The following is a 24126-nucleotide window of genomic DNA, read 5'->3' on the forward strand; positions in this document are numbered from 1 at the left end:
ATTCTCATTAATAAGCATCAATCAAGCCTTGATGAGTCTCATGTGATAGTACATGACACTTGCATAATTTAACTACTGAATATAGTCATTTATGTAACATGGGTTCATAATTGCATATATGCTAGAAATATGATGTTGATGGCTTTATGATCCCGTTTTAAAATTAATGATAAAAAAGTTACAAACCTCTTTTGGAGGCGTGTTAATTATTCACAGGTTTTCATGATTTATAAGTTCATTGGAGTACTTCCTGGTTTCCACTGTCCGATAGTTCCTAGTTTCCTCACTCACCCTGAGCAGCTGGGTCGTCGTGGGCCGCCCGGCTGATGAGTTCCTCTCCTCGGGCGCAGAGGGCGGAGAAACTGGGCAGCAGTTTGTCCAGCTCCAGGCCCTGCGCCCGGTGCTCAGCCAGCTGCTCGCGGATCTTGTCCACCTCGGCCGCCACAGGAGGAGGCTGACGAAGGCGTTGCACGGCCGCCTCCAGGGTCTCCAGAAGGGGGTCCATCTTGTCGTGGAACTGCAAAGGTGTGAATTGCAGGGATGGTGAGGGCGAGGAGGTTGCTAGTTGGAATATACACTTAAGAGGGCTTGAGTTCAGAATGAATTATTTTCCCGATTATCCCATTGATTAATCTGATAAAAATGGTTGCATTATCAAACCAAAAAATGTTCACTTCATTTTTTAATGTTGTCAATGTTGAATCATTGCAGAAACATTTTCTATCAATTATTTACAAACATCAAAACCATACCGGATGTTCAATATTTATTTACATGCTGTACAACTACGTATAATTGGACATAAGTGTAAACGTAAAGGACTTAAGCACTGAGCTAAACTGACTCTCTCACTTTTTTGTTTATGCATTTGAATTCTTCTTTTAAATTATTTATTTGGTATGTTCTGCCTTAAAAAATAAACCTAAGTTTAGTGTTTACAACTAAAATTGGACTCCCTTAATGACACAGTGCTTTAAAAATTTATTTTCTCAAATCAATAGAAAGTATGAAGCCCATCCCTTTGGTCAATATTTCCATCAGGTAATACAACTAAAACACACACACAAGAATTCATTCTAAAGAGGGTAATAAGGACCAAAACTTAATATCAACCAAATTGTGCGTAGGGGAAAGCATGTGAGAATGATGCAGTCTGTCTTACCTCCACCAGCTGGATGACAGCAGTGAACAGTGACCATGGAGAAAAGTGGAGGTGGTGGTGGTGACATGTGGCGACAACACACAACCGACGAGGTGTGACGGCGTGGCGGACGGGACAAAACAACATGTTTGAGACGGTACAGTTAAAGGACAGACAAGGAGGGTTAGGAGACAGTGGAGGTGGATGGACGGACAAACGGACGGATGGAAGTAGGATGGAGGGTGGAGAAACAACACAACCAGTTAAATCTAAAACATGCCTTCACAGTGCAAAAAAATGGACAGCGGCAACCAGAGGTGGCAGTCAGTCAGGTCATCAGTATAGTGGATATAACAAGTCTACACAAACAAATTTTAGCCAAGCAAGATCCAAGTCCTAAAAATTGTCGACCCCACCTCTGACAGCAACTTATGAAGTCAAGCAAAATCAAACATTCAGTCTTGATTATCATCACCAAAAACACACTAGTGCCGTTTAGTGGTCACACTTCTTGTGACGTTTGTCCTACCTGAGCGGACTGCGACACGGCCTCGTCCAATAGCGCCGCGCGACTTTTCACCTCTTCCTTGATGGCCACGTAGCGGCGCTCGGCCTCACCGTAGCACTGCATCACCCGTGAGCCTTCTGTTGCGCTCAGCTCGGCCAGCGGGGGTCCGATCTTGAGGAGCTTGTCGATGTGCGGCTTGTGCTCGGCGATGGATTCTCTCAGCAGCTGGACATTAAAGAAGACTGGATTAGCAGTAGATTAGATAGTAGTAGATTTATTTATTTATTTATTTTTATTTTTTACCCTCATCTGGTCCTGTTGAATGCGCAAGGCATCCGTGTCGATGGCGGGCGGTGGCAGTTGCCCAATGAGTGTCTCTGTCTCACCGAGCCAAGGCTCCAGTTCCTCGTATGTCTCCCAGAAGCGGGCCACCAGCACCTGAGCCTGCTCCAGAGCCGCGAAGCGCTCGCTGTGAACCTGGTTGACGGCATCGTAGCGGGCGCTCAAGGAGTCGGTCTTCACCTGGAGGACAAGCGTGTGTACATAACAGGAATTTAAAAAAAAGTTGTCAGTTTGTGGCTGATGCGGTTCCCTAGTTCACCATGAGTGCGTCCTTCTGGGAATCGCTGCATGTTTCCAGGATATCGTCCCTGGTGGCGAGCAGCTGGTCCACGGTGTCCTTGTGGCGGATGATGTCGATGTTGAAGGCCTTCTGGACCTGCAGCTGGGCCACCGTCACATCGGGCTCCAAGCTCAGTGGGCCCAGTGATGCCAGCTTGCGCTCCGTCTCGGCCACCCAGGCCAGTTCTGCGTCCACAGCTTCCTCATACTGAAAAAACAATGCGCACAAGCAATAAAACAAGGTGATTAGAAACTTGAAACAACTCAAAATAATCCAGCAGAAGCAACGTTGACGCAGTCAGACCGCAGTACCTGCTGCGACCTCTGGATGGCGGCCTGCACGAGCTGCACCCGCTGCGTGATGGTGTCGTCGGCCTGTCGGTAGCGCTGATTGGCGTCAGCGACCAGTCGGTCCAGGCCCTCGCGAGCTCGCCAAGGCACCAGATCCAGCAGGGCGCTGCCAACCTCGTTGAGCGTGTCCAAAACCAGCCGCTTCTCAGCTGAAACTTTCTTTAACTCCTACACATTAAAACAATAATATATATATTTTTTAAAAGATACAAAAGAGACTCGTTTGAGAACCACTGACGTACCTTCTGTCGTTCCTGATAGGCAGGGGAGGCATCAGGCTCCACGTCGTTGAGCTCAGCTTCCACGGCGTCCAGCCATTGGTTAAGATCGTGGTGGGCGCTGGCGAATCGCGTGGCCAGCTGCAGCGCCTGCTCCAGTGTGCGCAGCGCTTTGCTGCTGCCCGCCGTCACCTCGGCGTAGCGAGACTTGATGCCGTCCAGCTTCTCCTGGATCAGCAGAACCTCCTCACCTGCAGGAGAAAGGCCAGCCCGACGGTCAGGTCAACCAGAACCAACAACTACTGAAGGACTGGATGCGCGAGAACCACCAGACACCCACCCGTGGTCTGCTTGAGCAGAGCTTGTCCGTTCTTGATGGCCTGGTCCACTGTCTTCTTCCTGCTTACAATCTCCTCGTTTAGCGACTGTGAAGGACAAAAACAATGAGCACACATATTAAATAAGTCCTAATTTCTTTTTTTTTTTTTAATTGATTGAAACCATCACATTGACAAAAGTATTGGGACACACCTCAATTCTTAATTACAGTCACTCTAACATTATGCATATCATATGCACAGTTTCACTTTCAACATTTGAATTCAATGAATTAAGAAATATACTTTTCAGTCCGTTACAAAATGAGTCCAACTACTTGTAGAATTTTCTCCGCCCGCCGTGGTCGTACCAGCGTGTGCTTGTGTTGCTCGGCCAGCACGTCGGCCCGGTAACTCTGCACCGACACCAGCGCCAGCCTCTGGCCCACCTCGGCCAGCCAGTTGAGCACCTCCACCTCGTCCTCGCCAAAGAGCCGGGCGTTGGCCAGCGCCTGCTCCAACAGGGCCGCCCGTCGCGCGCACCACTCGGAAAGCTGGGCGTGGCCCGAGCGCACCGACTCCACGCGCTCGCCCAGCCAATCGCGGTCCGATGCGCAGCTGAGCGGGGCCAGCGATTGGCTGAGGGAACGCAGGCGGGCCACGTCCGACTCGCGGGCGAGCACGTCATCTTGGATGGCCTGGGAGGTGTGTGCATGTGTGTGTTTGATGGGAGTGGATAGGTGATGGAAAAGAGAACAAAAGATGGAGACAAACAAAAAATGAGCATGCTGGTGACAAATCATAAAACTGGAAATCATAAACTTGATGACAAATGAAGACTAAAAAAAAAAAAAAAAAAAAAAAAGCATAAATAAATGATGAATATGAAGTTTTATAGGCCATGTTGCTCTTTTTTGCAATTGGTTACATACACTGGGTGTATTATAATTCATCAATATGTCTTTATATATCACTAACTTACTGTAGTTATACTTACCATATGACCATGCAACGTCTTAACTGATTTTTCTTGTTTAGATTGGATTTGATAATTCTTTTAATCCCTCCTCAATGTTGCTGAGTTTTTGTAACAACTTTGGCTGTACTATAACATTAATACAAGTGTTTATATGTGAATATTGCTGCTTGTGGTCATTAATTTCCCCTCAGAATCATATTGGACTAGTAGCTAGCTAGCTTCCAAGCTATGTAAATATATTGCTCGCTAGATATGTGAAGGCTTTCATACATAAATAGGTTAAACAATCACTAACAAATGACAAACAGGTTTAATTATTTTGGCAAGCCAAAGCCACACTGAGCAGCCAACAGGGAGTCAGACTGTAAATGATTTTTACGAGCAGTAAAGGGTTGCCCTCTTTTGCTGCTAAGTGTTACAGCCAAAAGTGGGCTCACTTAAGGTCACACATTGTTTTCATTTAAAAAACTGTTTATTTAGGCTGTATGAAGTGTTAACAACCTAATTAATACACACATATAAAATAAGTATGAAAGATGCTTGTGAGTGAGTGTGTGTGTGTGTGGTGTGAAAACCACTTTGGAGCATTCTCAGGAGATTTTCACATGGGGCTACCTTGTGCTTGACGATCTGCTGGCTGATCTTGGCCGTCTGGGTTCCCATGGGCTCGGCGGAGCTCAGGCGCCTCTCTGTGGCACTAAGCCACTCTCCGAGCGGCTCCAGCGCCTCGTGGAAGTCGAGCGCCAACACCTGCAGCTCCTCCAGCTGCCTTTGCCTTATGCCCAAACATGAGGGAGAGGATTTTTATTAGCATTTTACTGCTTAGCTCAGACCAAACTCTGGGTCCTCCAGCTGTTTTAGAAATGGTTCGAGTGTGTGCACATACAAAAAAGACAAGTTATTTTTATACTGTGAGGCAATTAAAAGAAGTAGACGCCACAGGAACAGGTGATGCTGTAACCCTTTGTTATAGGGTAAACCTAGTCAATCACAAGCCTGAAGAAAGTAATTTTTTAACTTTTTGAATACAAAGGGAAGTTAGTCTAGTATTCTTGCTCCTTTTTTTTTTTTTTAAATGGGCAAAAGGTGTTACATTTTGTAATATGGTCATTCAGACATAGGGCATTTACTTGGTCTCAAAATAACAATAAACCTAAGCAATTTCAACAGGGCCCTCCTTTTAGCAGTATTCTGATTTATGTTTAAAGTGAATCCAGAGAATCCATGCTCATCACAGCCTGACCAGATGTTGCATGTCCCACCCTGTCAGGAATTGTTTGTCTTCACTTGTGTGTGTTTGCGTGATGACCTCACAAACAAGTAATTCACCCCACAAACCAAAGCTAACAAAAACGTCTTCTCTGGAGCTTCCTTCATGAACCACAAGAAGGTTTTGGAGCCGGTACCTGGAGCTGGCCTTGTCCAGGAGGTCGCTCCACCTCTCGGCCAGACTTTGCAGCTGGCTCTGGATCTTCTGTCGGTCCTGAAGGTCGGCGGTGGCGGCGATGCGCTCGCCCTCGGCACGGATCATCTCCACGGTGGGCCGCCGGTCGTCGAGCAGCCTCTGGAGCAGCTGGACGATGAACACAAGAGAGTGTCATTAATTACAGATCTTCAGATTAAAAGAAATCATTAATATGAAAACGCTAGAAAAATTTCTCTGTCTGTGATTGTAATCTGAGAATTGTCCGAGTGGTTAACGTAAACAAAAGTGATTGATGACAAACACAGGAAATAAATGTTTTATAAACAAATTACGGCATTAACAAAACTTCTCCATTGTGGTCCTGTGCGTGTTTGACAGTCAAATGGCTCAATTTAATGTTGAGCAATGACAAAAACAAGAAATAACTACATTAAAGATGAAGACTGACTTCCTGCCTGCCTGTTGAGCACAAACACCGTTTCAAATTGTTTGCAGAAAGGAATGAAATCAAATTTATTCTCATGACACATGCACAAGGACAGGACAGAGCAACGAAATTCACTTAACAGTTCCAACCCCACCAAGAGACATAAAAAAAAAAAAAAAAAAAAAAAAAAAAAAAAAATTTAAAAATAAAGAAGCTTGATAGGTCACCAAGTGGAACCCAGATTTTCTTCGGAAAAATGAATAAAGGCCGGATGAGGTTAAAACAATTCCCAAGTTTTGCTTGTATGGGATTGAAAAAAAATAAATAAAACACCCACCTTCTGTTCTTGGATCTGGGCCTTGACCACGCGGTACTCAGCAGACGGCGGCTTCTGATTGGCCACCAGCTCCTCGGTGTCGCTCAGCCAGCTGAGCAGCGGCTCCAGGGCGTCTTGGAATTTCCCACAATGCAACAGGGCCTCCTGCAGTTGGGCGATCCTCTCGGCCACCTGTCGAGCACACACTTACACTTTTGCTTCCAGAGATTGGTTGTTCTGGGTTTTTTTGGCAAGGATTTTCTGGTTACCCTCTTGTTTAGCGAGTTCCATCTCTGGTTGGTTTCATCCAAGTCGTGCTCCAGCGCCCGCGTGTCCGTGTTTTTGGCGGCGCTTTGGATCAGACCCTGGCCTACGGCGTTGACGTGCTGCAACTTGGCCTGAACGCCGTCCACCTGCTCTCGTTCCAGAGCCTGACAGTAAAGACACACAGAGTCCAATCAAGTCATCGCCTGGGTTCAACATATATTCGCACATTTGCGCTTTCAAGTCAAGTCGTTCAGAACTTCTAGCCAAGCAAATGACAATTCCTAAAACTGCAATCTCAAGTCAAATCACGCGACTCGAGTCTGGCTATTCATGACTCACTCGCCTTCACTGAAAGAAGGAAACAACAACTGCCGCATAGGAACGGTCGCACATGCAACCCTATCTTGTCTCTGCATATAGAAGTCACCTATGAGATGACAGACGGACTGAAGACAGACAGACAGTGTGGGATGAGGAGGCTGGGGAGGGCGACAGAAGAGGATTATGAGGGATTAAGAGGGGACAGGAGGAAAGTAAGGGGTGTTGGCTGGAAAAACATGAGTCAGCAATATTTGCACGCATTATATGTAGGCCACAAATTCATGACACTTAAGCATAAATGACGCTGTATGCACTGTACATGCATATCTGGAAGACACAAAATAGAACAATGAAGAATTTCAATTATGCCTGTATACAATAATGTGGTAAAATGGTGTACTCCAATGAATTAAAGGTCTTGATAAGAATAAGAATTAAGGGAGGAAAAATCAGTTTGTTATGAATTGGATTATTGCCACTTGGTTCTCTAACCCGTTGCTGACTCATGTTTACACTTGTTTTTAAACAAACAGTCAGGAGGGAAAAACATCCAAGATCGCGAGTTGGCTAATCTGATTTGTTGAGCTCTGATAACATCAACCAAAAACACATTTCCACTATGTCAACAACGAGAGAAAAAGAGCTGCATTAAATGCCTGAAAACAAGCCTGTCATGACTTAATACTAATATTAATTCAATAACCACATCGTCAAATCTTTACACAATGGAAAGTTATTGAAGGATTTCTTTGGAGTGGAAAATGAAAAAAAATAAATCAAACAGTCTTGCAGCTTTCTGGCTGCTTTTGAAGTAACTATTTCATGTATCTTATAAACAAATGTGAATTAATACGTGACTGGTTGAGTTCCTAGTATGACTAAACACTGCATGTGTGTGTCTACTTTCAAATACACACCGAGTATCATCGTGTGATGGGCAGTACGCAATGGAATCATTGATAAATAAAGACGCTGTGTGTTTATGTGTGATTAATTACACATCTGTGACCAGTTGTGCTACTCAGGTAAACACCTGGGAAGCACTGTGTGTGCGTATGTATCTTTCCAGCCTCTTTCTTATATCCCTTCCAGCTAAAAGAAAAAAAAGACAAATTCTCCCTAAAATAAATTCACTTCAACTGAGTATGTGTCCTTTGTACATTGCTGTTGAAATCTTCACTGTTTTGTTGTTTTTTTTTAAATATATGTATATGATTAATGAAAGAGTGTCTTGTAAGAATAAAGTACATAACTGTGAGCTCAGTTGTTTTCTACAACTATATGACTTTGCATGTGTACCTTAAAGGTGAATTCAACCCCGAAAAAAAATTCTTGACAATAATCTTCTATGCAGCCCCACTAGTCTAAATATGGCATTTTGGTTAATTTTGCGTGAGTGGACTATGAGTTAAGCAGCAAAATCCAGCCATTTTTATCCATCTCAGGGGGTGGCCATTTTGCCACTTGCTCACCTGTTTTCTGAAGCAGAGCTATGATTGGTTGTCACCTGAGCCCTGAGCAACATTGATGCCATCATCTTCAGTCGACGGCAAGTGGCAAAATGGACGCCCCCAGTGATGGATCAGCTAGATTTTGCTTCATAACTCATATTACAAAAATGTAATATTAATCGGAATGTCATGTTTAGACTAGTGAGGTCACATATAACATATTATTGTTGAGAAATGTTTAAGGTTGACTTCCACTTTAACACTGCATGTGTGTAGATGTGTGTGTGAACGAGCGAAAGAAGCAGCCGCCGGGCGTGGATCTGCCCAGCGCAGGAAATGTGTGGACCAAGAACAACAATAAGCAGCAGGCCATGACCCGTCCCACCCTGCATGTGTGTGAGTGAGTGTGGTGTAGATAAAGTACACACTCGGCGTACTTTGTAGTTGACTTCTCCTCCTCTCTCTGGCCACAGTCCACACACAAGCGGCGTTGTGGAAAATGTCCCACATACTTGTCATTCTTCCATTCCTCCACCAGCACACACGCACTCATAACCCACGCACCATCCTCCATCTTTTCTTCCTCACATCTTTGTCATCCTACCCTCTGTTAACCACCGTCGCCTTCGTCCTGGTTTCCGCATGTGCGCCGCACGGACAAACTTTGCGGTTTTAGCTCAGAGAGGATGACAGTTAGAAATGGTTCAAATATTTCAAACTCGTTTCTGCCACATTCGAGTTTTAGATGGCTTTATGTCTAATTGCATCATTTTAATGTTAGGAGTCAGCGGTCAAGAATAATAATGGCTAAAGTAAGGTTAGTCTTAGGGCAATGGTTAACAGACCTGACAAACTTCCTTTTACTAATAAGTAATCATTCAGTTGTGGAGTAAGACAGGAAGCATATAGGTGCCACACACAGCCTCCGCAAACTTGAAATTTTTTGCTCTTGTTTTCCATGACCCGAATCGACAACGTCTCTGCTATCAGCTTGGCCGACTGTTTGTCTTCAGCCTCTTTCCTCACTTCCTGCCTGCGGCCCGGTTGCCCCCACTCACTTCCTGCCTTTCAGCCCTTCATCCTTCCTGTCGTCACCGAGTGAGGAAAACAAGCCGCGGCTACGACAATGCAAAGTGACGCCGATAACCATGCATGAGCTTTCCCATTCTCCACAGGTTGCGTGTTTGAAGTCTCATCGCCATGTTTGTCTCGTGGTTTTGCAAGGATATGCAAAAAGTGAAACTGAGTTTTTTCAAAAGCAAATCCAGCGGGAGATCAATGTTTCCCGGCTGTGGCTTTCATGCATTCATCTTGTTTGAATTATCACATCAAGAGAGAGACAAGTGTATGAAGCACACACCTAGCGATGCCTGGTCCCTATTCGAGTTTTTGAGAGACCAGAACACTGAAAACTAACTTCACAATTGTAGCTATAATGAGGTAAATGTGGCAGAACGATTTAATTTTGATGCTTGAAATCTTCTTGAGGAGTCAAAGAGCGTATTTGAGGCTAGCCCGTCTGTACGCTCGCACCCTCGAGCCATCAAACAGCATGCTAATGCTACGTCCATCTGTCTGTCTGGTCTGTCGTGTCTGCGGGGCACACAAAAGCGCACTGGCCCTTTAAATGAGCGACACCCTGACACCAAAAGGCCTTCTGCTGGTGCACCAGCCTGCCAGCCGTTTGCTCTTATCTTAGTATCAAAAGCTAGCGGGAGAACTAATGCACATGCACACGCATACACTGGTTAGCTCTCACCTCCTTATCTCATAAACAAAAGCATCCAAGCGTCGATGAGAGAGTGTTTGAGGGGGTCAGTTGACAGGAGGCCTAAAAAGGACTTCATAACATGGCAGGAGTCAATGTCACCTTTGACAAACCACCAAAAATGTTTGCATTTTGTGGTGTTTTTGTATTCATTGTCCATTCTAATCATGTTCAATTTGGATCAAGTAGCATGTCGCCCAATTAAAAAAAAAAAAAAAAACAAGCTTTGAAATCAGCAGAATGAATGTGTGAAAAGTACTTTTGGGGGAGGGTTCAGACACCAAAGCTGGTTAAAATTAGCTACATGAAATTTGGTTGAGTCATTAATCACGAGTAAACTTAGAAAAAAAACAAAGTCTGAAAGTTACCCATTTTGTTTCAAAGCAGTAAAATATTAGGGACATGATGACTTATCAAGAAACTAATAAAACAATCACAACATTCTTTAAAGAGTCAGCCACTGAAGTCTGTTTCAGTAAGCAACAAGAAATTTGGTAGGCAACTCGATCATAAGTAGACCCACATTAGAGTCTCAAGGAGCCAAAAGGAACGTCAGCTATTAATTGTCCTTTTCAAATTGAGGAGCAACAGCTGATGCTTCTCCTCGTGATTTTTTACCATTTGATGTAATCAAGCAGAGCATCGTTGTCTTCAGTAAGCACACAGACGTTTTGTCGTATTCAAGCAGAGACAAAAAGCAGACTTGGCGACTGATGCACCGACGACAACAAATCACGCAAAAATCAGCTTGTGCCAGATGAAAAATGTACTTGAAGCCTGTATTTATCATATAAACTCTCGAGTGTGGCATGGCATCGAAGCCTGCCTGTCTCTACGTTACATCTAATTGGATGAGACCTCTCAAAGCGGTCACATGGCAGCGTTTGGTGAGCAGAGATTGGACAATACTTTTAGCTTTCACCACATGCTGCTGAGCTAAATGCTGTACTGCAAAAAGAAGCCACAACAAGAACAAACACTGTCACACATGTAATTATAAACATAACAACATGTTCATCGACTGTTCTTGTGTTACATGTCATATTCACACATGAACACTATGGTGGTCACCGAATTCATTTAGAATAAAAAAAGCTGTTCAAATGATCCAGACAGAACACACACACACACACACACACACACACACACACACACACACACACACACACACAACGGGATACGCCCTGCATCCGAGCTATTGTGAACACGGCAAAGAGTCAGTCACAAGACAAAATATTATAAACCTGACATGAACCTAACAAGCAGGCTGCCACTACTTGTAGCTTCACACACATAAATAACTTGGTCACTCACAGACTGTGTGCCCTCCCCACCACACATAGATTAGCGCTGACCTCCCACCCAAATGCCCACCACAAATACTCATACAACTTCAGGGCAGCCGCACACAAGTGTATAGCATCAAGTTGCAAAAGTTGTCCCGTTCACAAACACTATGGGCTAATGACGGTCTGCATAACTTCAGCCCATTTTGAAGAACCAAAAATTTAAATGGTGGCATACCTTGTCCTGTGTTTCAGTGTCAGAACATTCTTGCACTGATCCACCATCTGATGCAGAGCTCTCACTTGAAGTGGAGGTGCTTCCTGTGAAACAAACTGGGGATCCCCTCAGGGATCCATCTTCCACCATGCTGGTCTTAGGCTGACTAAAGAGACCTTGTAGCAGGCCTGGCTCCAGTTGGTCCCAGATGGGGTCGTTGGAAATAAATGCAGGAAAGTCCAGAGCAGAGTCTTCAGACTCCCAGTCGCTGTCCTCTCCCGTAACGGAGCTCAGGACAAACTCCACACCGTCCATCCCAGACTGAGTGCCCTCCGAATACGAGTCTATATCTTGGACGTCTTCGCAGCCCGAGCTGACATCAGATGGGCCGGGCTTGGGCCACTCTGGTGCTGCCATGTAAACAAAACTATCAGGGGACAAGACAGCGCCCTCCTCATCCTCATCTTGGCCTGAGCAGCAGGGTGGTTCGGGTACCGGGCTTGGGGAATTGGAGTTTTCGAGTGGCGATGGGGGGCAGTCATTTAAAAGCTGTGGAGGCACAGACACTGCCAGGTAAACAAAACTATCTGATATTACAAAGGCCTCTGAGTCTTTAGAGTGCGAAGCAGCTGCACAGGAGTTTGATTTAATGAGGCACTGAGATAATGAGGATGCAGGGCTTGAGTGTGTGACCACAGGGGGTGGAAGAGAGTCTGATTCAAAGAGGGACTGGAGTAAACTTGAAGACGGGTCTGTGAGCGGAGAGGATGGAGGATGGACAGAGGCTGATTTTGGGGTGCTTACTTTCACCTCTGTTGTAGTTTCCAAGTCCACATCTTGTCCAGACACATCCACGGGGACCAAATTTAGCATCTCTGCCACAAAGAACATCCCATCAGACTCCTCAAAGGTGACCAAGGCATCCTGGCAGGAAATTTGACCGTCAACATCCTGTTTAGACCCTTTTGGGTTTTCTTCTTGTGTGTGCAGAGGCTCATGGGAGTCATCTGCAAGAGCTCCCTCACTGCTGTCCAAACTCGACTGATCAAATAGATTTAAGTCAGCTTCAAACAAGTCTTCTTTTAACTCCTTTCCTTGCTCTGTTTCTTCAGATGCAAATGGATTCACGGGAATCTGAGGAGACGGAGCATCACATTGTGATGAGGCCCCGCTGACCAGGTCTGTTTCAGCCTCTGCTGTTATTTCCTTAACACAGTCTGCCTCGCCAGTGGCTGTTCTGTCTGGTTGAAAGGTGTACATGCCACTATAGTCTGACTCCTGCTGGTAACCAAGAGCAGAGTTTGTGGGGAAACTCCTCTCCTCTTCCCTGACTTCATAATCACAATGGACAACATCTTCATCGTCATCAATGAAGCAGTGTTCTTTTTCACAGTCCTGCGCACGCTTCGAGTCAAAGTCTTTAAAGGCAATAACACGCAACTCTGCGGAGGGGGGTTCAGTTAAAGGAAGGGTCCCTTCACAACTTTCCAAGTCATTAATGGATTCTTCATCTTGTTCATCTTCCTCTACATATGGACAAGAATATGGATCAAAAGGCTCGGGGTCTACACTCATCTCCACTCCTTCATGCCCTTCCTCCTCCTCCTCACATCGTCTTTCCAGCTCTAGGAAGAGGTCATCTGATTCAGTCTCAGAACTAGGGCAGGGAGACCCACCGGGTGCCTCGGGGCCTCCAAAGCCCACAGGGGGGGTTAACACAGGCCACTGTCCAGAAGAGCTGGTTAATTCCCATCCTTCTGATTCCAATGTTTCCCATGACTGCTCTATCATCTCCCTGTTATCCAATTTAAGGACTGCTTCCCACTCTCGCTCCTCTCGTTCAGCTCTCTCTTCCTCTGCTTTAGCCCTTTCCAGAGTCCATATGTCCTCCCTCCTCTCAAGCATCTCCATGTCATCCTGCTCTTCTTCCACTTCAAGTCCTTCAAGGATTCTACGCTCGTCCTCCTCAAACTTCAGCTCAGAAGCTGTGCGTTCTCTGAGATTGCCTCGCCATCCAAGCAGACCTTCGTCACTACCCAACTGATTGATAGAGGGGGACAGAGGCAAACCTCTATATGCCAGCCCTTCGTCTTCCTTCAAGAATGGCGACGGAGGATCCAGCAGATAAAGTGACTCCTCATCCTGGCTGCTCTCCTCACCCAAAAGGGGAGGCAAAGGTGGGAGAATGGGGAAGTTGTGCCTTAAACCCACCGGGGTCTTTTTCCCTGGTGTCATCCCACGGGGCCACGTGCGGGCCTTGGTGGGAGGGCAGAAGACTGGTTTTGGAGGAAGGAGAGGCATATCGTCACCCTGGTCCTGTTCTAAAAGAGGAGAATCCCTCTCGGAATCTGAGGTCTTTACTATTTCAACAGTTTCCTCTGCAATTTGCTTAATTCTGCTCTTAGAAGAGCTTATAGTTCGTTTGTGCCCTGCATTTTTTGGGGGGCTCTGCTGGCAGGACTGCTCACAAGTCCTAGGGCTCTGATTAAATGTGAGCCCCGGGTCTTTGGAAGGTGAGGACAACGGGCCACGTTGTTTAGCTTGTTTGTGCAATAAAGGGTGAATCTGCTTTGGTTTACTGGGATGCTGCAGGAGCGTCTGCACAGGGAAAACAGTGGGTGAGGAAGAGACGGGAGGCGTGTGAGGGGCAGATGAGGACGGCGAGGGCGTGTAAGGAGGTAAGGTAGGTGTGGAGGAGGTCGGCGTGGACGGGTGAGACAGCTGAACAGGTGAAAGAGGAGAGTGAGGAAGGCCTGCCGCAGACGAACGCTTTTCTGTACATTCGACTGACACAAACTCCAATCGCTCTGCAAACTCTGGAAAAGTTGGCGGCATAAAAGCTTTCCAAGAGCGACGGTTCGGATTGTCCCGCTTCTCTCCGGCCTGATGACGCCTCTTGGCCACCAGTGATACTCCTGAAGCAGACACTGAAGGCGGATTAGTCAGACCTGAACTCACAATGCCCACAGGCGGGGAAATGATCTGAGCATCGCCAGTCAGTTTTAGGGCATCAAAAATCACCCTCTCGTCCAGTTTCCTGGCTCCTCCGTGGTTTTCCACAGCCCGAGAGACAAAAACACCTCCAAGGTCAGCTCCGATAGTTCCATTGCTGGAAAGCGTACTCCCTTCACCTCGTATCTCCCCGCCCGAGCCCAGAGTGCTCCGTGAAGGTTGGCACAGTTTGGCCCCTTGATCAATCTGCTCATTGATGCGCATTGTGTCGTAAATGGACCTCTGTGGGACGTAGCAATCCTCGATATAGGCCTCATCCTCATCGCCTTTGCCCAGACAGCGGGGACTCTGCTGGAGACAGTCGGGTCGACTCAGGGGCTTCCCCATGTTGCCCTCAATGGCTTTGATGTGCCGCAAAAAGCACCGTGCAAGTTTGTTTGAATTGCAGGAGATTGCAAATAAAAAACAACACACAAAAAGACAGTCGCTCTGAAGAAATCCACAAAACCAAAGAGTACATTTGAAGCTGGACAAGACCCGGGAAAGCTCTCATACACTATGTCACCTCAACAGCTGTGCAATTGTGTGGTCTTTGTGTGATGCTGCGTGGCACCGGTGAGGGAGCGACACAAGCTGCCCTACCTCTCGGCACCATATTAATCACAAGTCGTGTTTATTTAAGAGGAGAGAAGGCTGCTGGTGCTGTGCGAGGGAGAAAGAGTTATCATCTCCTCCGCCTCTCAGAGGTACAAAGTCCAAAGCAAGGCGATAACATCCCTTTGTGTCGCCTTGACGAGAGAGGAGCGTGGCGGTGACGTCCTCATCCATAGTCAGAAAGAAAAAGTCATTCTGTGGATGATATGTGGTTCTTCCCGAGCTCCAGCATGCTGCTTTCCCATGTAGGTGGCAACGTGCAGTGGGAAGTGCAAAACTCTCCTTTTAAGGTGACAAAAGCCACACAATTATCTGCAAGGAACGAGGTTGTGGAAAGTGCAAAAGAAGAATGTCAATGCTGCTTACTGTCCTTCATCCCGTCACAATGAATCTGGGATTTGTTTCAGGATTCCAAGACGATTCAGTGCCACAGAAATATAAAAAAAAAAAGAAAAGACAGTCCAACACTTAATCAAAATGAAGAACAAAAGAAGAAAAAGTGTTGTCCCCTTGCAGGTAAATCCCAGTTTCAAAGCAGCTTCATTTCTCTCTCATCTCAGGTTCATCCACAGCTCCTGGGGGAGAGGTGGTCCAGCAACTCCAAAGCAGGCAGGTTCTTCTCAGGAGGAGATCAAAATAAAGGAAAGGGGGCGGGAGGGTGTTGAATCCCAATCCAGGCAATGAGCGTCGGGATGGTATCCAGGGGGGCAAAAACCCAGACAGTCCTCCCAGCCCCGCTGCCAGCTTTTGGGGTTGCTGACGGTGTCCTCCCCCCTCGTTAGCGCAACAAAATCCCAAGACGCTCCTCTCGCTGTTTCCCCCGCCGGCTTCCTTCTTTCTCTCCCTCTCTGGGAAACAAAGTGCCACGCAGTTCCCCTTTTTCTCCTCCTTTCCTTTTCTTTTCTTTCTGCCGTGTGTGCTGCCAAGCTGTGCTCTCTGCCTCTTCTCAGGCCGCCGCACAGCAACTCAAATGGTTTGCAGCTGCTAAAAAAATCTCACTCTCGCTCTCTCTGCAACTCCCACCCCCTCTCTCTCGCCCTCGCTCTCCCTCACTCGCTGTTTGTATTTGAATTCAGCTCCGTTTGTTCTGTTTCCTGCACGGATATTAAAACACAGGAAGTGCTCCAATCATGCCGGTTTCCTGTCTTGCACAAAAAAATAAAAAGGGAACAACAGATCGGAGCGGGAGAGAAAGTTATTTGCTTAGGAAATACCGTGGAGAAGCAACACACCAAACAATTAGAGGAGGAATAAGTCAAGCAAAACAAGGCTCGCCAGTATAGCAGGAATTATAGTAAAAATGCCACTTTCGCCGTTCTCGGAGCACAAAAAGCTCCACTGAGAGTGAGAGCACACACATAGCAGAGAAAGAATTGACACGTGATTGAACGAGCAACTTTTCCACCGCCAAAGCAACAGTCCAGGCTTTGTTGAGCTCCTCCTATGCTTCAATTAAGTGCATTAAACACACACATACAAAAGCGGGTGATTCACACACAAGCTCCACTTGCGCATTCCCGACTGAAACTCAATCCTGTCTGGGGGAGACCAGGGAGGGCGTCAGCGGGAGAGGCCGAGTGGCCGGGTGGGGGTGGGTGGGGTTGCGTACGGGGTTCAGTGGTCTGGCTCTTCAGAATTCCACATAAAACATAGGAGCAGACCTCGAGCGAGTGACACAGTAACCCGCTATCCCCTTAAAGCGCTGCCACATTGTTCTCACCATGTTATCTAAAGTTTCAGGCTTCCAAAGAAGACATGTGTACTTCCGCCTCCTTGGTCCACCAAGTAGCAGCATCTCTGTTAGCTTAGTTAGCTCCCAACTGGTGTACATGGGGCAACCAAGTGTGATTTTTCTCACGTACCACAGTAAAACGTATACTATAAAAGTTTTTCCAAACCTTATTGTACATATTGTACAAGACTTTTATATATATATATATATATATATATATATATATATATATATATATATATATATATATATATATATATATATATAGTTAAATATTAATATTGTTAAATATTAAAATATAAAAAATGAACATATTTTACAAAAAATTGAAATGTAATATTTAATATTCATATTTAATATTCATATTAAATATAATATATTAATATTTAACATTAATATTAAATATTAAAATATTTGGAGAACTGCCTGCTACTGTGTACTTGACTCACATCATTCTAAAGCAATAGTACTCTTACTTCAGCATCAGCACAATTGTGGCAACTCTACCCACCTCTGCCCCTTGCACACAAGTCATCGCAACCTCCTCGGACCCTCACCACCACCACCACCACCACATCAACAACGCACACCAGCATAGAAGCCTCACTCGACTGTCGCACCCGTGGCCTGCATGTCAAATGTGCTAAATACACCAGTCTTTCTTTGCAACTGCCAACACAGAGACACACAACCGTACACACACACACATACACACACACACCCACACACACACACACACACATTCAGTTGCGCTGCAGCTGTCACTGCTGCGTCTCAGGCAAACGTCTTTTTGGAAACAAAAGGGGTTTGTCGCCGCTTTGTTGCACACACCCACGTACAAACGCACACATGCACAACATCTCGCGTGATCACCTGCATGCCCACAAGCCTTCCTCCACCATTTCAAAGCAGACTTATTAGCATGGAGGACATGCGAGGTAAAAATAAGAAAATAGGAGAAACGAAAGTCAGACAGAGGACTCCAATATAGACTACGAAGGCGCGTTAGGGGCGGCGTTATTACTGTAGAGGGCACCTATAAATCTCTTAAGGTGCCACCAGCACACACAAGACATTTGGTCAAGTTCTGACCTTTATGGAGTTGTGTTATTCGAGTTTTGTGATTTATGGTGAGTCATTTAACTTTGCTGCCAGGCTCCAACAACACGCAATGGAAAAACAATAGTATATTCCCAAATCGCTTTTAGACATGGAATCTTGAGACATTTTTTGTGCGTCTACTCATGACAGACATGTCGGCAAAATTTCATGTTGCGAAGTGAAACTACTCATGCGATATCTGCCTAACAAATTTCAGGGTGAAAAACTGGCTTCAAGGGCTTAAATTTGAAGTTTTTGTTTCATTTTGATGATGAGAAAGTCTCCAAAATGGCAATTTATTTGGTCCAAGAATAACGAATGAATGAGGAACAAAGCAACTCCAAAAAGCCTTGGCTCCGCCTGCTGCTCGCATAAGTGGAGGTGCTAAAAGGACAACAGAGGCAATAAAAGGATTAAACTAATTTAAATGACACATTGTCCCGCCTCCTCCCTTATTGACAGTGACCGTCTGACCCTCACTGATGGGGGATGTGGTCAAGCCTAAATGTGATTAGGCGAGGGCTTCCCTTTAATTATCTCATCATCATCATCGTCATCATCATCATCATCACGACAGCTCTAAGTCCCTGAGGGAACATGAGACAATTGCAGCTCATTCAGAAAGCTGCAGCTCGAGTTCTGACCAAAACAAAGCGATCAGAACATATCACTCCAGTCCTTAAGGCTTTACACTGGCTCCCAATCAGCTGTAGAATAGATTTCAAAATTCTGCTACTGGTCTATAAATCACTGAATGGTTTGGGTTCTGAATATAGCGAAGAAATGCTGATTGAGTACAAACCCAGCAAAGCTCTGAGAGCTACAGACTTGGGCCAACTCGTGGAACCCAGAGTTCGAAGCAAACATGGTGAAGCTGCATTTAGCTGTTATGCTGCACACAGATGGAATATGCTGCCAACAGAAGACAAGTCCGTCCAGAGTGGAAATGCTTTTAAATCCAGGTTAAAAATTTAGCTTTTTTTCCCTCATACCTTTGATTAAGGACTCTTAAACAGCTTTCATTAATCATGTTTTTTTGTTTTTTGTTTTAAATTATTTTTAATAATGTTTTAACACTGTCAATGTATGCTCTTTTAGTAAATTTTGTAACCTACTTTTATTTTCTCTTCTTCCTCTGAATGTTAACTACTGTTTGTTGATGCTTATGTGTTCTTTCCTTGTGTAAAGCACACTGAGTTGCCTTGTGTATGAAATGTGCTATACAAATACACTTGCCTTGCCTTTATAAAGTTGAGTTGAGATGCAACTTATTTATTTGTTTGCAGTATAACAGTAAAACGCTGCTGACCTTTCTTTTTGCCGTTCATTCACGCTTATATCGGAACCTCTTAAAGCAACAGCGTGCTCATTTTCAGCAACCATCAACGTCTTCCTGACTCATCCTCTTCTTCTTTGCCTTAAGTTGAACATTAACTCAGCGGCCTGATTCCTCACGGACACACAACTTCATGGAAAGTATGTCTACACACGCGTACACACAGATGTAACACGCACCAAGTTTGAGACGCACGTGTGAATAATGCAGTGAGGACTTTCCACGTCGTAAACACTTGACAGTACGCTTGTGCTTAAACACACATACACAGGAAAAAAAAAAAAAAAAAAGTGTGTGTGTGTAAAACAGGGACACTACATGGACCTTCCTAATAGTTGACCTTCTTCCAAGACAAAAGATGTTAAATTTCATCGCTAATGAAAAGAAAAAAAAAAAAAAAAAAAAAGTGAGTAGGCGGGCCTGAGCCTTGGCATACAAAGCTAATTCACAACAGCTGAGGCAACACACAACCTGGAAGTGGAGCAAACACGCACACATACCAATTCTGAAATATTTAGTTGAATCATAGAGCATAGAAGCTTCTTCATTTGACACACAGGAGATGAGAGAGAGGGAGAGAGACGCAGGATAAAGTCAGCCAGACAAATCAAGTTTTCCAGGAACCTCAACAAAACAGGAAAAAGAACCCTTAAAGCAGCTATATGGAAGATTTAAAATTTCAAAAAATGTTCAAATCGCTACTGCTTTTTTTTTTTTTTTTTTTAAGTTAGAAATAGTCAAATAAAAAGGCTATTGTTAAGATATTTTGGGGGGGAAATCCTCCATATTGCAGCTTTAATGGGATGATCAATTAAAACTTGTTTAAGAATTGGCGCTTCAGTCCAACATTGATTTATGAATCGGGAGATAGCGTCCAATTACTTTTGCCTCCATTTCTCGGGTCAATTTCCAGTTTTGCAGAGGGGACGGGACAACTCGTCTGACCCACTTTAGCGCAGCGCTTAGACCCATTATCTAATAGACACTGCATGTGTGTACGTGTGTGTCACAATGACTCATTGGCTAAAAGGTTCTCCATGGAGACTCCGGCGAGGTGGAGAATGAATTCATGTTAGTAGGGGAGGTGTACGGCGTGAAAAGAAAGTGGGGGTGGAAGATGTGCAGTTATCAATTACACACACACACACCTACACCAACACGCAAAACAAAAACAGACAAAACACATTTAACACGCGTACACGATTAGGATGTCTTTGGGAATATCCAACTGTAGCTAAAGTGTGTGTGCCTGTGCATGTAACTGTGTTAGCCACAGGTTGAGTGGTGGGGGGCTGATGCCACACCCTAATATGTGTAAGCATAAGTGTGTGCGTGCGTGCAGACAGCTGAGATTCCTGCGCCGTCCGGAAAAAGACGGCAAGGAATCAGAAGCATCCGGCGGCCATGTTTAAATGAAAGCCCCCCCTCGCCTCGTTCTTTGCACCCCACCCATTCTTTGAGGCAGGATGACATCATGGCTGTGGATTGGGAAAGGGCCCATCGGGGGAGGGGAGGCCAGACAGATTTCGGAATGGAGGGGGATCGCTTACATGCACATGGGGAGTGACAAGGGAGGGAGTTGTTTCATTTATTCCATCGCCAACTTTTAATAGCAGCGTTAAAAGTTTTAGCACACTTTGCCCCACATATAGGAAGTAAAATGGGACATCTTGGCTGCTAATCTTAACTACATCCACACAAACTGGACTATATATGCCCCAAGTTAATCTGATGCTGCTCGACTTCCAAAATAAAAAAATAAAAAAATAAATAAAAATAAAAAAAAACTACTACTTGAAATTTGCTAGGCACGTTTATCATGAGTACGCCTACAAAAAAAAAAAGTCTCCAGAAGACATTTGGTGACTAAGTTTGACAACTCACCATGAAACACAAAATTCTACCGATTCAGCTCCGTGCGTGTGACAATTGTGGGAGTTTGTCAAAGGTGCAGAATGAGGAGAAAAGATGAGATTCTGAAAATGGAGGCCAGCGCTATTCCATCCTCCTACGCGTGCTCGCAACAGCGGAGGAGCTAACTTTCTTTTTTCTCCACTGGCCGGGAGAAAGAAAAGAACGCCGGAATGTTTCAAAATGCCGTTTCATATGAGCCATCCATCACTTTGGAAAACGACACACGGACACTATCATGTCTCCTGGGCCCTCACTCAAACACACACACACGCCCACGCACACCCACACACACACACACAGGAAGTGACATCACAGCCATAAAATGTGCTCTTTAGTGACGGCCGAAAGGGCAGCATGCACGCCTGTGAGAAAAAAAAAAAGTAATAAAAAAAGCAAAGAGTGGTGCCTGTAAAGCACATTCCTGCGGTCGGCTACGCTTTTTCAAGTGTAACACAAGGACACGAGATGGTCACGTTCAACATTTAAATGGCCCAATCAAAACGCAGCAACAAGTTAATAGTGTCAAGTGCCAATTTCTGGTGGAAAGTTTGAATAAATTCTCCCGGGGAACAGTTTCAGTGGTCGACACAAAATTGAGTCAGATATGTTAATCATAACGGCACGTATGGTATGGAAGCCAAGTCAGCCATTTTGCTTTGAAAAAGCCATTTTGCCTATGCCAGCTAATTTCCAACTAGGAGTTTGTTAACATACGAGTCATGGAATTTGCCCAAAATGCTTCAAATCAAAATGGCTGACTTTCTGCTCAATTTTGGGCATGGGTCCTTGAAACGTTTTTGTGCATCCTGTTATGATTGATGACGTGTCCACCCAATTTAATGGTGATTGGTGAAATTATTTTTTTTCTTAAATATCTACTTTCCAAAGGGCGCTATGGAGTGAGATTTTGGGAGGCTCGTGCTTGGGACAACCAATACAAATACATTTTCTCGTTTTTGGGGTATGCTGCAGCATCTATTATGGTGAATCACAATAACACAAAGATTCTAAAAAGTCAATTTGCTTTAGGGACCAAAGTTACACAGCAACAATATAGTGGAAGGTAGATTCATGAGCACAAGTGGCATTTTTCAAGAGGAGCTCGTATTTTTAGGCGGGTAGGAGAAGGGGGTGGTTCTGTGTGGGAAGTCAGAAGTGTAAAAACAGGAGCAGCAGCAAAGACAAGTGAGGAAAGTCCAACCTTGAAGTCGTTGAGCTGCTGCTTGATGACGTCCACCTCGGAGCCCACCGCCGCCTGTGCGTTCAGACCCTCCTCGGCGGCTCCCAGCAGGCCTTGCAACTCGCCCACCAAACGGTAGAAGTCGCCCACCCGCTCGGAGGCGTCCTGGATCTGGACAAGACGCGACTGGCTGCGCTCGTTCAGCTGAAATCCACATACGCGTGTCATGTTTGTTTGATGGTCAAAAGTATTTTGAAAACATCACTATCGTTCACATTTTGTCAATTTCTTCCGTTTTGTAATTTTACTTTAATTTTCTTTAAATTTTGTCACTTTGCTTTTAGTTTTGTAAATGAGTTTTGAATATTGATGTCATAATTCTCTATCTTGACAATTTTTATAATTCATGAAAATTTGCAACGTGATTTTGTAAATAAAATGTCAGTTTAATTTTGAAAATATTCATTTTACATTTTCTTTCATATTTTGGAAATTTATTTGTAAAAAAAAAACAAAAAACATTTTGCACATTTATTTTATACTTTTGTATTTTCCAATGTATTTTTCTTTCACCTGTTGCCATTTTTTTCCTAATTTTGGGGGTAAAAAAAGCTTTTAAATTTTCTTTCATAATTTTTAATTTATGCAAATTTGTAGTTACAATGTAGTTTATCGTTCAACATTTTTGATATATTTTATATTTTGCAAACATATTTTTTACATTGTTTTTCGTTTTACGAATTGCTTATCATCACGAGGGTATTTTGCAAAAATACATTTTATACATTTGTATTTTACAAAGTCTATTTAGTATTGTTAACACATTTTTACTTTGCAACTTTGTGGTACTTTTGCTCACATTTTGGCAATGATTTTTCTATTTTTCCTACTTTGTTTTTACTTTTCATTCATTGCATTCATAATATGAGTCTGTAAGAGGATATATTGTAGATTCCTTTGTATGCAGCCTTTGTAATTGGTGTTTCATTACTGTTACCTCATACAAAATCACATCCCCTACTTCCTCTCACCTTCCCAGCCTGCCGACTGAGCGCCTCCGTCTCGCGCCTGAGAGCCAGCAGGTCTGGCGAGGAGCCCTCGCGGCGCAGCATGGCCGTGCACTCGTTGGCGTGTGTCTCCAATTCAATGCGGAGGGCGGCCAGACGGGACAGGAAGCCCCCAAGGGTGTCCGCCTGCGAGGCCAGCGAGTCTGCGTCGCGTCCGACGGGGCCCAACGAGTCCAGCTCGTCGTCCAGGTCGGCCAGGCGCGAGAAGACGTCACGCACGTGCGACTGGACCTCGCCGACGCCGTGCAGACGCGACTCCAGTGTGGAGCAACATTGCTCCAGCTGAGGAGAAAATGTATTTATTTTTTGGATTGTTTGCTTCATACACATATACAGTACATACTGTATAGATATACACACATAACTATGTGTTGTACTCACTGTTTAAAATATTAGATACACTAGTACATACTGTATTTGCATAAAATCTGACCGCGTACAGGTGTGCCTAATGAAGCGGCCGTTGAGATGTAAATAAAGCAGGGCAGCTGGTGACAACCACTAGTTTGCATTTCAAGCACTCCAAAGTCCACAATGACCATATACGGGCGCAGGAAGTTAAAAAGCCAAACTGTT

At 44.8% G+C, this 24126-nt stretch overlaps 1 protein-coding gene across 19 annotated transcripts in view; it reads right to left on the bottom strand.

Moving 5' to 3' along the window:
• The window catches only part of macf1a (microtubule actin crosslinking factor 1a), a 121289-nt gene that overhangs the window by 17139 nt on the left and 80024 nt on the right, over nt 1–24126 (bottom strand). For 17 of the 19 annotated variants that reach the window (XM_077506343.1, XM_077506349.1, XM_077506345.1 and 14 more), the window contains 14 exons: nt 23515–23832; nt 22505–22687; nt 6574–6735; nt 6326–6496; nt 5542–5708; nt 4751–4910; nt 3528–3854; nt 3180–3264; nt 2864–3090; nt 2583–2789; nt 2251–2478; nt 1953–2171; nt 1671–1874; nt 292–517 (listed from right to left, as the gene is read on the bottom strand). In XM_077506343.1, the coding sequence (XP_077362469.1) occupies nt 292–517; nt 1671–1874; nt 1953–2171; nt 2251–2478; nt 2583–2789; nt 2864–3090; nt 3180–3264; nt 3528–3854; nt 4751–4910; nt 5542–5708; nt 6326–6496; nt 6574–6735; nt 22505–22687; nt 23515–23832 (2884 nt within the window). The remainder of the gene's footprint in view (nt 1–291; nt 518–1670; nt 1875–1952; nt 2172–2250; nt 2479–2582; nt 2790–2863; nt 3091–3179; nt 3265–3527; nt 3855–4750; nt 4911–5541; nt 5709–6325; nt 6497–6573; nt 6736–22504; nt 22688–23514; nt 23833–24126) is intronic. The other 2 variants (XM_077506350.1, XM_077506342.1) reach the window with 1 other exon arrangement.

This window comes from Festucalex cinctus, chromosome 19 (genome assembly GCF_051991245.1).
Source record: "Festucalex cinctus isolate MCC-2025b chromosome 19, RoL_Fcin_1.0, whole genome shotgun sequence".
NCBI lineage: Eukaryota > Metazoa > Chordata > Actinopteri > Syngnathiformes > Syngnathidae > Festucalex > Festucalex cinctus.